General features: G+C 46.2%; 1 protein-coding gene across 3 annotated transcripts in view; it reads right to left on the reverse strand.

The window, feature by feature from the left end:
- The window catches only part of PIK3R6 (phosphoinositide-3-kinase regulatory subunit 6), a 365,583-nt gene that overhangs the window by 40,516 nt on the left and 310,354 nt on the right, over positions 1-14,713 (reverse strand). For all 3 annotated transcript variants that reach the window (XM_069200309.1, XM_069200310.1, XM_069200311.1), the window contains one exon: positions 12,932-13,042. In XM_069200309.1, coding sequence (XP_069056410.1) covers positions 12,932-13,042 — 111 coding nt within the window. The remainder of the gene's footprint in view (positions 1-12,931; positions 13,043-14,713) is intronic.

Consider the following 14,713-nt stretch of genomic DNA (forward strand, 5'->3'; position numbering starts at 1 on the left):
CTCTAAAGTAATTGTCTTAATGACATCCTCCCGGGTTGTCCCTATGGGTCCCAACCATTTTAGGGCCAAGTCTTTCACCCGAAAGTAGAAGGAGCGAGGGTCCTCGTTCGTACTCCATTTTATTTTTCTAAATTTTAAACGATAATATTCCGTATCATGTCCGACTCGTCCCAGGATACTTTTTTAAAAAACTTTGTAGGGGGTGGTCCCATCAGGGTTGGCGGATTGGTATGCGGTCTGTAGGAATCCAGTAAGCAGGGGTGCCACATACTGACCCCAGCGGTCCTCTGGCCATTGAGCAGACGAGGCTACCCTCTCAAAATTAGTAAAGAATGAGTCCGGGTCTTCCCCCTCTTGGTACTTTTGTAGAACCGAACTGGGAACGTTTGGATGTACCTTACTGGTCGCTATTGTATCTGTTAACTTTTGTAATGCGGTCTCATGCACTAGTTGGTTACTGGCTAAGATTGTAGCCTGACTTTTTGAGGCCGATTGTAAGGCCTCCCGGTCTTCCTTGGCCTCTCTTTGGTGTGCTTCCCACACCAACTGTAGGTGTCTTTGTCCTTCTGCAAGTTGCTTAATCATATCCTCGAGGGATGGGGATTCACTCATGATAAACCACGCTCGTAAGCCCACCGGGAACTGAATCCCACTTCTGACACCACTGTGGTAGGCTGCGTTACGAGCGGATCAAGTAGAGTCAGAGAAGGGGTATCTGCTTTTTATATTTGAAGTTTTATTCTCTGTTTTATTCACAGGACATTCTCTCATTCAATGTTTTTATATATTTGGTAAGCCTTAGTTTTCTGCTCTTCTCAATTTCTTTTCCCATTTCCTTTAGGTTTCTTCTCCCTCTGGTCGGTCCTGGTTAGGAAGGATGTGGGCGGCTCCCTCGAACTCCGGGCATGAAGGGAAAAGAAAGGAACAGGTAAGTCCTTCTGTGAAACCTGGCTGTTTATTGTGCTTGTGAGGGGAAAAGGCAGCAAGCAGGGTGAGTCCGTGAGGGGGTGGTCAGTGGTGGGGTTCAGGGTTCCTGGTGTCCATAAAGTGCCTGGTTCCCTTCCTTCCCCTTCCCTTGTGTCTCACTCACCCTCCCCATACTTCCTCCCGCCTCCCTCGTGCCTTTCCCGGTGCCCGAGGTTCCCCGTAACCCTCCTGTCCCTAGGAGGGACCGTACCTTGTTAAGCCATGACCCTCCGAGGTCGTGGCGGCACTCTCGTCTCTCCGGCGTCTCTCTTTTTGCCGTTTCCCGCGGTTCTGTACACCTCCGGCGGTCCAACTCCTGTTTCCTCGATGGGGCTGCCGGTGACTCTGTTCTCTCGGTTGGCGTTCTCTCCTCTTCGCACTGTTTCTCCGTCGCATCTCCTCCTCCTCCCGGATCGTTGTCCTTCTTTTTTATTGCTCCCGGAACCCTGAAGTTGTAGCTGTTCCGGCGAGGCGTCCCCTCATTGTCAGGGGAACGCAACATCGTCTCCAGGGAGTCTGCCGAGTAATGGCGAATTCGGGGTAAGTTAGACGCGGTCTCCGAGACCCGTCTACAGTCTTCTTCCTAGCTGTGTACGTCGACGAGGACGTCATAATGGCACGGCTCCGTGTGACTCCGTCTGACGTCAACGTGCCAATAAGACGCCCCCGTCGGCGTACTAACATCAGTTTTCCTTTTTCCGTGCATTCGACTCCAACGGTTTTTTCTTCCTGGCCCGTTGGTTACTGTAGCAATCTCTTGAAGTTACAATGTCGCCTCCGAAGAAGTTCGGGTTTAAGCCGTGTAGGGAATGCGGGGGTCGGATGTCAGTGACCGACCCCCATTCGGATTGTATTTGGTGTTTAAGCTCCAAGCATGATGTGGATTGCGGGCAGTACGTTTGGCGCTCAAGGCCTTCCTCCCTTCCCTTCGTGGTCAGTCAGTTCAGATCCTGACGGACAACACTACTGTGATGTGGTATATAAACAAGCAGGGAGGAGTGGGGTCGTATCTTCTTTGCCGAGAAGCCCTACGACTCTGGTCCTGGGCTCAGGACCATCAGATTTGCTTGATGGCAAATCATTTGGCCGGAGTGTTGAATGTACGTGCGGACGTTCTCAGTTGTCACTTCTCATTAGATCACGAGTGGCGTCTCCATCCGGATCTAGTCCTCCACATCTTCGAGATGTGGGGTACTCCTCAGGTGGATTTATTTGCCATTCGGGAGAATGCGCATTGCTCATTATTCGGCAGCCTTCAGTATCCGATGCAAAGGGTGTTGGGGACGCGTTTCAGATGTCCTGGAACGGCCAGTTGCTTTACGCATTTCCCCCCATACCCTTGATTTCTCGGGTTTTGAGGAAGGTTCGTCAAGACTGGGGCCAAGTCATATTGGTAGCACCGGACTGGCCGAGAAGGGTATGGTATACAGACCTACTTCAACTCTCTCAGTGCCCTCCGCTCCGTCTCCCGCTCAGGGCAGATCTCCTCTCTCAATCGCAGGGGCAGGTTCTACACCCCCACCTCCAGAGCCTGCACCTTCATGCCTGGAGATTGAACGGGGCAACCTGAGTTCTTTTTCTCTCCCACCGGATGTAGTGGATGTTATACTATCATCCAGGCGACACTCCACTAAGTCTATTTATGCCGGAAGGTGGGCAAAATTTGTGTGGAGAGAACCAAAAAGATCCTTTAAAGGCCCATCTTTCGGATGTACTTTTGTTTGTTCTCAGTTTGGCGAAGAAAGGCTGTGCTATAGCTACAGTTAAGGGTTATTTGGCAGCTCTGTCGGCGTTTCTTTGCCTTCCAGATCAGCAGTCGTTATTCAAGTCCCCCATTGTACATAGGTTCCTTAAGGGTTTGGTGAATAGCTTTCCTCCTACTCCTTTTCACGTGCCTCAGTGGGACTTAAATCTTGTTTTAGCATTCATGTCCATTGAGATATTTAGCCTTCAAGACTGTTTTCTTGATCGCAATTACTTCTGCTAGGAGGATTGGAGAGCTTCAGGCACTCTCCGTTAAGCCCCCTTTCACTGTGTTTTTCCCTGATAAAGTGGTTCTAAAAACCAGGGCTGCTTTTCTGCCGAAAGTTGTCACCCCTTTTCATTTAGGGCAGAATATCACTCTTCCTGCTTTTTACCCTCCTCCCCACCCATCTAAAGAAGAAGAGAGACTCCATAGGTTGGACCCTAAGAGGGCCCTGAGTTTTTATCTCGAAAGAACTAAAGACTTTCGTTTGGATGAGCAACTGTTTGTTGGATATGCTGGTCAACAAAAGGGCAGAGCTGTGCAGAAAAGGACACTCTCCAGGTGGGTCATCTTGTGTATAAAGATCTGTTACTCTTTAGCAAAAGTGGTCCCTCCTGAAGGTATCAGGGCCCACTCTACTAGGGCAAAATCTGCATCCTCGGCTATGGTGAGGGGAGTTCCATTGCTAGATATATGTAAAGCGGCAACTTGGGCGTCCATCCACACTTTCATGAAACATTACTGTTTAGACTCTGAGATGAGGAGGGACGGTCACTTTGCTCGCTCGGTATTGCAAGATTTCTTAGTGTAATCAGGTGGGCACCCACCACCGAGTGCGGTACTGCTTGGGACTCTATTCATAAGGTGAGGAATCCACAGGTAGTTGTATCCATCAGAAGAACAAGTTACTTACCTTCGGTAACGCTTTTTCTGGTGGATACACTGACTACCTGTGGATTCCTCACGGTCCTTCCCGCCTCCCCGTTGCCTGCCTGGTTACACTCTTATCTTGCAGTATTTATTCTTATATTTTTATATTTATATACATGAAAGCGCATATATATGTATATTTATATGTATATAGTGATATTTCTCTATTTATTTTGTATATTTATGTATTCCAGCTCTCAATAAGAATGGATTGTTTAAATGATCAAGGTTTTTGTGTGTGTATATCTTTCTATATTATTTATCAATTTTCATGGTCGGTTTACTCCTATTTGCTTTAAAGGTACAAAAAAAGTGAGGTGAAACTGACGTTAGTACGCCGACCTCTTATTGGCACGTTGACGTCAGATGGAGTCACGCGTAGCCGTGCCATTATGACGTCCTCGTTGACGTAGACAGCTAGGAAGAAGACTTTCCGTCTGATGCTGGCGCAAGGATCGAATTCATAAGGTGAGGAATCCACAGGTAGTCAGTGTATCCACCAGAAAAAGTGTTACCGAAGGTAAGTAACTTGTTCTTCATTATAGACCTGCAAAACATATGCCTCTGATGTTTGGGCTCCGGACACAACTCCAAGTCAAAGGAGGAATATGCCCACATGAATATGAAGGCAATGCAGGCATGTGAAACAAATCTTGTTAGAAATGGAGTTTCTAGTTAGCAGAGGTAGTCACCTTTGTCCAAATAGGGAACCCAATCCTAGTCAGGGTAAGTCATACACAATCCAAATCATCCTGTGCTCACCTTCTGGTAGCTTGGCATGGAGCAGTCAGGCTTAACTTAGAAGGCAATGTGTAAAGTATTTGTGGAATTAAACTATACAGTAACACAGTGAAAACACCACAAAATTACAGCACACAGGTTTAGAAAAATATATTTATCTGGTTAAATTAAGGTCAAAATGATAAATATGCAATAAGCACAAGTTGAGATATCTCTTTTGCAAGATTAAAAGGAGTCTTAAATCTTAGAAATCAACAGTTTTCTCTTGGTTATACAAAGTACCTGGTTTGCGTAAAAAATAACACATACGGAGACCACAGAGGAGGAGATGCATGGAAAAATAGGGTGTGCGTCGGATTTTCCGGCACGGCACAGATGATGCGTTGTTTCTTTCCACACTGCAAGGGGTTTTGCATCGATTTCCATCACGCAAGGTTGGTTCCTCACTGGATCTTTTTGACGCCTAGGGATCTTGCGTGGAAATCCTGGGTGTGCGGGACTAAGTCACAGTCGTTGCGTCGATCCGGTGTGGCAATGCACCAAACTTTCTGTCACACGGAAGGCACTGCGTCGACTCTTCACTCTGGAAGTTGGGCTGTCCGGTTCTGCTGTGCATCAATCTGGTAGGGCTGTGCATTGAATTTCCAGTCGCAAAGCAGGCGCTGCGTCGAATCTTCAATCGGGAAGTCGGGCTGTGTCATTCCGGTTTAGCTGTGTGGCGATTTACTTGTCATAAGACAGGCTATGCGTCGTTTCTGGCAAGCTGTGCCTCGATTTTCGGCGCACAAGGGGTTTCTCAAAGAGGTGAAGTCTTTTTGGCCCTGAGACTGCAGAAAACAGGAGGCAAGCTAAATCCAAGCCCTTGCAGAGCACTTCTCAGCAAAGTCAGAGGGCAGCAGGGCAACATCAGGGCAGCAGTCCTTCTCAGCAAAGCAGTCCAGATGAGTCCTTTGGGCAGCCAGGCAGTTCCTTTTGACAGGTTGCAGGTTCAGGTCCAGAAGTGTCTGATTTGGTGGTTTTAGGGACCCAGTTTATATACAGAAAAATGCCTTTAACGTGGGGGGAGTCTTCAAAGAGTGGTTTTGAAGAGCACAAAGTCCACTTTCAGTACGGGTCTGTCTGCCAGGGTCCCAGTAGGGGGTGTGGCTGTTGTGAGAGGGCAGGCCACTAGCCTTTGAAATGTAAGTGTCAGGCGCTCTACACTCCCAGCCCAGGAAGACCCATTCAGTATGGAGATGAGTGCAGGTGTGACTGAGTATCCTGTGTTTATGATTTTCTGGGTGAAATGCACAAGGTAACTGTCAACCAGCCCAGCCCAGACGTTGATTGGAGACAGGCTGTAAGGCACAGATGGATTTAAAGTACAGAGAAATGTTCGCCTTCTAGAATTTGCGTTTGCTAAAATAGTAATATAAAATCCAACCTCACAAATAAGCAGGATTTTCTATTACCATTTTGGCCATACTAAATATGACATGGGTATCCCTTTCTGATAAGAATCTACCACTCAAACACTATGGGGGTGATTCTCACCCTGGCGGGCGGCGGAGGCCGCCCGCCAGAGTTCCCCCCTCCAAAATACCGCTCCGCGGTCGAAAGACCGCTGAGGGTATTTTGGGTTTTGCACTGGGCTGGCGGGCGACCGCCTGCCAGCCCAGTGCAAAACCCCCTTCCCACGAGGACGCCGGCTCAGAATTGAGCCGGCGGAGTGGGAAGGTGCGACGGGTGCAGTGGCACCTGTCGCGTATTTCAGTGTCTGCAAAGCAGACACTGAAATACAAAGTGGGGCCCTCTTACGGGGCCCCTGCAGTGCCCATGCCTCTGGCATGGGCACTGCAGGGGCCCCCAGGGGCCCCACGACACCCCATACCGCCATCCTGTTCCTGGTGGGCGAACCGCCAGGAACAGGATGGCGGTATGGAGTGTCAGAATCCTCCACGGCGACGCAGCTCGCTGCGCCGCCATGGAGGATTCATTTGGGCAGCGGAAAACCGGCAGGAGACCGCCGTTTTTCTGCATCTGACCGCGGCCAAACCGCCGCGGTCAGAATGCCCTGCGGGGCACCGCCAGCCTGTTGGCGGTGCTCCCGCCAACCCATGGACCGCCGGGGTCAGAATGACCCCCTATATGAGGGTAGCCCGAATGCTACCCTATGAAAGGAGCAGGCCTCACAGTAGTGGAAAACAAATCTAGCAGTTTTCCACTACCAAGACATTTAAAACACACAGGTACATGTCCTGGCTTTTACCTACATAGTACCCTGCCCTATGGGTTATCTAGGGCCTACCTTAGGGGTGACATATTTAGAAAAATGGGAGTTTAAGGCTTGGCAAATACTTTTAAATGCCAAGTTGGAGTGGCAGTGAAACTGCACAGACAGGCCTTGCAATGGCAGGCCTGAGACATGGTTAAGGGGCTACTTATGTGGGTGGCACAACCAGTGCTGCAGGGCCACTAGCAGCATTTTATTTACAGGCCCAGGGCACATGTAGTGCATTTTACTAGGGACTTACAAGTAAATCAAATATGCCAATTGGGAATGAACCAATGTTACCATGTTTAAGAGAGAGCACAAGCACTTTAGCACTGGTTAGCAGTGGTAAAGTGCAAAGATTCATAAAACCAGCACAAACAGCATCTAAAAAGTGGAGGGAGGCAAGCAAAAAGTTGGGGGATGACCATCCCAAGGCTGTCAGGTTTAACAAATCTGTATACTGTCAAACACTGGAATAAACTGAGCAAGTCCTGCTCCCACAAGTAGTCACAAGTGCTGACTTGTTGCTGCTTCAAAGGTCATTCTCATAACAGGTCCTTACTGCAGTGAGGTGTTCGGGTAAGCCCAAATCAAAGTCAAAGGGGAAACACAAGAAAGTCAAATGGGTCTTGTCCCCAACCATCTGCTCTCTATCTCAATAGAAATCACATGCATGTCAATGAGCCATTCGGTCTTGCTCCAGATCTAATGAGGAGCTGCCTCTGCAACTGATCCTGATGCACCTTGAGTTCCCCAGAGCATTGGTGATGCTGAAAACAAATTGAGGCCTTTTAGAAGGGCATGTTGGGTGCCTTCAGGCTCCAAAGATCTGCAGTTGGGACTCCAGTTTGGTTACCGTAGGAAGATCTGATCTCAGCTCCATCTGTCCCTCTCAAACGTACTGTAGTTCCGCACTGGCTTCAGTGCAGACTTCCACTCCAATGCCAATATCTGAGCTGGTCTCTTCACCTTCGATCACAATGCTGCCAGCACCGGAAGAGAACCCTCTACCAATGCTGGTGTTTGACTCCAAGATTACCTTTTCTCAATCTTGACCAAGGTTGCGTCCCAAATTCATTCGGATGCACCCATTCCCCAGGCAGTCAGATTCAGATAGATCACTGCCTCTGCAATGGAGCCACCATAAGGTGCTCCACCAACTTTTTTGCGCAGTCAGCCTTCGTAGATTATGGGGATTACCTACACCCATATTACGATAATCTCTACATGCAGTTATAGGAGGCCAGTGGGTTGTTTACTTCATATGATACTGGGTTGACTAGCCCACAGCCTCCCCTTTGGACCACCTACAGAGAAAAGTGCTTCAGTTGCTTTGGTGATCAGACATGCAGCTGAGGTTTTGGCCTACAACTCCCATCTGTGGAGGTAAAGAGTAATGGACTAATAGTTGGGTTTCAGCCTGGGAAGGCTACCGCTATCCTACAGTTCAATGAAGCCCTTAATGACTTGTTGATGGGCATTTGGGTGAAACCTTGTTCTTGCCCCCCAGTGAACAGATAGCTTGCCCGTGCCATAGACTGGCACCAGATGACCCAGATTTTTAGACTCAATATCTGACACCAGGGAGTATGGTGTTTGAGTTTCCACCAGCGAAGAGAACCCCAATCAATTGGAATCTTGACCTTCTGCATCCTGCTCGTCGACTATAAAAAGTGGCAAATGCGGGTTTGCAGTGGAAACTGAAGTTTCAGTAGGCCCAGCACCAGCAGAACTGCTTGGATTCCATCCAGGTTTTAGAGGAGACTGCAAAAGATCTGCAGTGGTTGCTGCTTGACTGTAATTTGTCCATTGGCAGACCCATCTCCCTTCTCCATCCAGAGCTGATGCATGGTGATAGATGCATTGCTGCTGGATCAGGGGCGGTCATCTGGGAGAGGTGGAGATCAGAGGACTAAGCTTTCGGCTGGAAACCTGACTTCACATCAAGCTGGTGGATTTGTGGACCATTCGCCCGGTGCAGAAGGGCTTGCTACCATCCGTCAAAAGGAGGATGGTACAGGTCCTCATGTACAACATTACCGCTATATCATACTGCAACAAGCTTGGCAGTATGGGGTCATGGTTTCTGGACCAAGAAGCTCTCTGCCTCCTGGTTGGCTGGGACATCAGGACAAGACTTTTCTCTGGTCATTAACTACCTGGGAGGATCGTTGCTAACGTGGAGTAGTTCAGCTGACAGTGCCTGTTGAAGCATGTATGGTGGTTGCACCTGGAGGTGGTACAGGGACTCTTCCAACAATGGGGAGCACCCCAGCTGGATCTTTTTACCACCAGCGAGAATGAACAGTGCCAATAGTTTTGTGCCCTAGATTTCCCAAGAAGGCTCTCTCTGGGAGACCCATTCTGGATAGAGTGGAGCTCAGGACTTCTACATGCCTTTCTGCTGCTGCTTCTCCTGTCCTGTGCTCTGAGGATTAGGAGCAAGCATACTCAAGTCACTCTAGTGGCTCTGGATTGGGACAGAAGTGTGCAGTACCTGGAACTTCTGAGCTGGAGCATCTGTCTGCTGATCAGGATTCTGATTTAGGACGATTTTCTGTCACAGCAGCAGAGTCAAGCTCTCCACAAAGGCCTGCACAGTCTACACCTCCTGTGGCAGTTAACTGCATTCAGTCTCCCTCTTGACGTAGCAAATGTTATCCTTGCTGTACGGTGCTGTTCTACAAAGTGCACTTATTACCAGCTCTGGGTTTGACGGTTGGAAGGACAATTTGCCTGTTTGGTCCTGCATGACGTTTTGGTCTGAGCCCATTTCACAGCCCCTCCACCTTGGGAGGTACTGCTTTAGTATCTAGTTGCTGGTTGATGCACATCTAATCACATTGGTTCCTGGCCTGCAGTCCACATCAGTATCCAGATGTGACCCTTCAATCAAATTTATTTAGGATTATGTTGAAATTTAGCCAATATACGAACTGCATTGGCCCTCCCTTGTATAAAAGAAGAAGAAGGGTCAATACCAGGCTGAGCTTTCTAGAGTCTTCCTGTTAGCACACAGAAAATATTAGCCAGCATTAATTCAAGTGCTATCAATTACCAGCTTAAGCAGTCTAACAAAAGTGCTGTTTGCAAGTTAGTAGTATTATTGCATTTAACAAGCTTTCACTCATGACACGCACATCAAATTTCAACTCCACAATGAGATAGCAATGATGGGTGACTGAAAATGCAAAGAGAATAGTTCTCCCAGATCAGGCGAAAGAGTCCAGAGCCATGAGGAGTGCCTGAAATTAACAATCTGTCCTCTGGAGAGTAACTGATTGTGTAATTAAAGAGACTAGTGCCCACCAGGGAAACACCTGCATGGTTTGAAACATGCGTGAAGTCTGAGGCTTCCAACACTAATCTGTCTCAAAGCCCCCCAAGAAGAGAATGAACACACTTGAGGTTGTTATAGAGAAAGAGGACAGCAACTTGTAGCTTGGACACAATCCAAAGAGTTTAAATCGATCAGTCCAGTCGATTAAGTCCAGGGAGCTGGATCACCCTCCACTCTAACCATGTCTTGGTGCTGAAAAGTGCTTTCCCTTGGTCTCGGAGTTTCCCAAGCTACATCAGCTCCCCACCCCATGGGAAATAAGGCTTCTTTTGTGTGGGAGGTGCAGCAGCGCAGCTGGCTCTTGAGACAAGAATGCCGGTCAGCCCTTCTGGCCCTGTTGTACTCCTGCATTTCTCTACGTCCTCGGACAGCTTGCACTGCCAAGAGTGAAGGCCATTTTTGTGTTGGAGGAGGTGGGAAAGGCCTATAGCAGCATCTGGGACTCTGGGGATTAGGGTGCCTTGTCAGCCCTCGCCCTCCCGGCCTTGTCCACACCAACAGCTCCCACTGCTGTTTTGACACTGGGTGTGAAGGCCTCTTATGATCGTGGTGGCAGTTATAGAGCAGCATGGTGCGACTGCCGAGACCGGAGACACCTATTAGCCTTACTCTTTTCCCTCTGCTCCTGCAGCTCCCCTGACAGCCCCAAATTAAAAACACAATGGAAATCAGAGGCTATGCCTACTTCCACTTGGTAAAAGCACCTGACTGTTTAACATATTTGACACATATCTTTCCTTGACTAACAAAGTTACAGTTAAAAAGACTCTCTCACATTCCCATTATTCTGGTCTTTGGCTGAAATCTCTGAGGTGACGGCATTCTCATAGAGAATTTGCACCCTCCACCTCTCCGACACCTCACCTCTAGACATAAGAATTACGTGTGGTGTATAGGTACAGAACGGTAGCTTCCTACTTCAAGCAGCAGCAAGTGTTTTCCCCATACTTTAGCCACTCCTTGTATGACTGAGGTTGTTTGAAATTGCTCCATAGATGAAACTGCCATTGTCCCCTTCATGTGTCTGCACACTGCTCTAACCTGCACACCTAAACATAATCCTTTGAGAGATGACCCTTCATCTAGAGCACTGAAAGGGTCTGCTTGCTGCCACCTCTAAAAAACACCAAAGCAGTTCAGCTTTACAGTAACAACCCTGACACCCCTTATTGCTTCCACTTGCTTCTCGCTGTCAAAAGTGGCAAAGTGAGGTGTTTTAAGAAGTTGTCCAACTAAACTTGATAATGGCAAGTCATTTTTAGAAGATGATATCGTTTTGTTAGGAGGATGATCCCATTGAAGACCCTAGAGGTCCTTTATTGGTAAAGAAGTTCAATGGATGCCAACAAGAGTAGCAGTCTCCAAGTGGGTACCAGTGGAGGTGGGTGTCCTACAATTTAAAGGGTAAGAATGGCAGCACCACATCAACAATAAGCCGCATGTTTAATGATCATATACCACTGCAGAAACTTCCAATGTGGTCCACCAATATGATTCTTAGTCGCTGGCAGCATCCACATTGAGACTGAGAACCTCAGGCGAGTAGAAGCGTTCAAGAGCTTGGCTGTCTGCACAGCATGCTGCCTATTTTTTAACAACCTATTACTTTATTTATCCATAAAGAGTCCAAGGAATCTTTTAGGTTGAATTAAGCTTATGAGTCGAAGGAGGGGATTGTGTGGTTCGGTTTCACTAAAAAACTTCAAAGGGGAAACACAATAATTTTAGTTTCACAATATAGAAAGATTTGTTCTTTAATAATGATAATAACAAGTGGTCTTTATATATCACTGGATCTAAAGTTCTTTATAGGTTGTATTTGTGAATGCCACCATTATTACCCAAATATAAACGCAGGAAGTATGAAAGGTTGATTTAAGTCAATTGAGGTAATAAACTCTGGGCTGCTGTATGACAGCTCTCATTAGTGAATTCTTAACCATGCAAGCTTTACTAAAACTTATGTTTATTATTTTACAGAGGGGATTTCCCTTTACAAATCACTGTTTTCAGGTGGGTTTGTTCAATTTGTTCAATTAAATTGACCCAAAACAGCAATTCCCAGAATGCAGAGTTCTTCCAGGAAATATCAGGGCTAAAGACCACGGGTCATGGTGAAATCATCTGGTAATGTTATGTATGCACTGGTAAAGCCAAAACGTCTGGCCTTCAAAATGTAGCATCAAAGCTACTGACATTTCCAATGCTTGATTCCATCTGTAAACTGTATTACTTGTTTACGTTTCCCACTTTGGTCAACAAGTTGCTTTTAACATGTTGGCCATCTAGGAAAGATGACGAAAGTGGAAAAAAAGCATTCAAAGATGAACGCCATTTTGAAAAAAGCATGGTTGTCATCATTGAATGTTATTTTCTCATTGATTATTATTCTTTACCCTTCCAAGATAGGCAACATGTTGTAAGAAATTGTGAAACATTATAAAGAATCAAAAACATATATAATACTGCAAAGTTGTCTGTCAAAGCAGTGCCAGTTCTGGATGCAGTGCACAGTAAGCATCAGAGAGTGGCCCATTAGGAGTGTGTAGGCCCCCCGTGGCAGTTGTGATGTCATTGTCTAAGATGTCACCTCCTATGACATAAATTCCTCTTGCATCACTGACCAATCCATATGTTAGTGTTCTCAGTTAAGTTAGGTAACAGCTCTGTGCCGTTCACCAGACGCAGTTACCTGCTTCTAAAGTGTCCTATTTTTCACTCTTAGCTTCCCAGCCATATCCTGCTGGGGAGATGAGGGGCCAGATCCCCAGGTTAAGGCATGAGTCAGCTGTTTCGTCATACACACCCACAGTAAGGACAACCTGATTGAGTGTCCACAGTATAGAGCAGACATTAACAGTACTTCTTCAGGACTCATGCACAATCCACAAACCTGAGGAGAGGGGCACTAGCTGTGCCATCTAATCAAGCAAAAGGCATTCAGTATACTAACTTTCACTAAGTAGATCTGGAAGTTGACTGGCTGCAGGCCCATGCGCAGGTAGTAAGAGATGACGTCAGTGATGAAGGGGTCAGCTGCCAGGCGCTGGCTCGTGGATGAAGGCTGTAAAGACAGAAGAGACCCATGATTTGTTGGCAGAACTTGTATCATACTGTTCCTGAGCTCCTGGTGTATTCTTTTGAATTTAATTACATCAACCAAAATATAGTTAATGCTAAACCCTTTGCAACACTAAAATAGAAATTGCAGAGATATGGGCACAGGATATCCCAAAATGCTAGACACCCCCAAATTTTACCTCAATCAGAACACATGCATTCACTGGATCAGTGACTCCCGTAAACCTCAACTCCATGAGGTAATGTGTCCCAGCATTAAGGCACCTCCCAGTATATCAAAATCAGGAATACAATTTATTAAGCAAATTGGCCCACTCAATATTGGAACAGAATAAAAGTTAAAGAGTTTGATTACAAATTCAAAAATGAGCAGTACACAGTCAATGCCATACAGAATCACTGTGGTGTGAGCAAATGCATCATCTGCAAATCAAAACATATGAAAAATAAAGTTTCTATTGTCTTAACACGTAGGCAATATCCCGCTATATGTATAATTACTCAGTAGCCTCTATGCTAATGTAATCCGGAAATGCTAGAATAAAATTAGATACATTAACAATAAAGTGTTACATGAATGACTAGGGGACAGTGAACCAACAGAAAGACTTTGGAACTAATGTTGCAGGTTGTGGCTGAGTTGGGGAAAGTTTGAGAGCAGCATAACAATAACAGTGGAAATAAACCAGTACATCTCAGCGTGACTGTGTGCTGTAGAAGTCTGCGGGGAGAGGTGCAGGAATCGGGAGATGTACATGAGTGACAGGGTGACTTCCATTTTAGAAAATATGGCGTTTGTACCTAAATTGAGGCCTGGCTTACACATAACACGAAACCACATTTGTATACATTATGGAGAATTTATTTCAAAAGCAATAGTACAAAATCAGTATATAGATGCCTAAAGAAGTGTAGCATTCTGCACATTGGTAATGATGCTCTAAAATATAAACCCATAAATATCTGTACATCAAGGTTTCAATTTAGTGGAAGGAAACAAAACAAAATTAGAAAACCAAATCTATTATTCAAACACTTTATAGGTAATCAAGAGCTCTTTCACTTGCTGGGCTCCATGAAATTGCATCTCCAAATTTCCACTGAAACAGTCTTCAATTTGTTTTACTTTTTTTTTTTTACAAAAGATGCTTAATCTATCCAGCTGTTCTCACTCCCATAATTCCCTTTCACCTCCTGGGCTACCACTATTTCTAAATGTATGCGTAAAGAGAGTTTGTATCTCTATAGTTATGTAATGCACACCACATTAATGGGTAGATGTGCGCAATATAAAAAGCTTAAATGAATAAATATACTACCTTATCTGGCCTGTTACGCGATTCAGACATTTGTTTAGCACTACATTGCCATTAATAGGGCTTCACTGTTGACAATAGTCACTGAAGTACAAAGTTGTCAGTAAGCTCTATTTGGCAAACTTTACTTAACGGACGGAAAGAAAGCCTGTGCCGGAACTAAGAGAGTAAATGGTTCACATTCTTGGCAGTACTTTTTCTACATTGCACCAGCCTCTGTATTAAGAGATCACATCCTCTGCTTGTTTCACAACATCAGTTACTCACTGGATAAAGTGCTGCACTCTAAGTCTGTCAAACCTTTGAGCAGTGCTTAAAGGACTCCCACTTAAGCAGGC

The sequence above is a fragment of the Pleurodeles waltl genome, chromosome 7 (assembly GCF_031143425.1).
Source record: "Pleurodeles waltl isolate 20211129_DDA chromosome 7, aPleWal1.hap1.20221129, whole genome shotgun sequence".
NCBI classification, from domain to species: Eukaryota; Metazoa; Chordata; class Amphibia; order Caudata; family Salamandridae; genus Pleurodeles; species Pleurodeles waltl.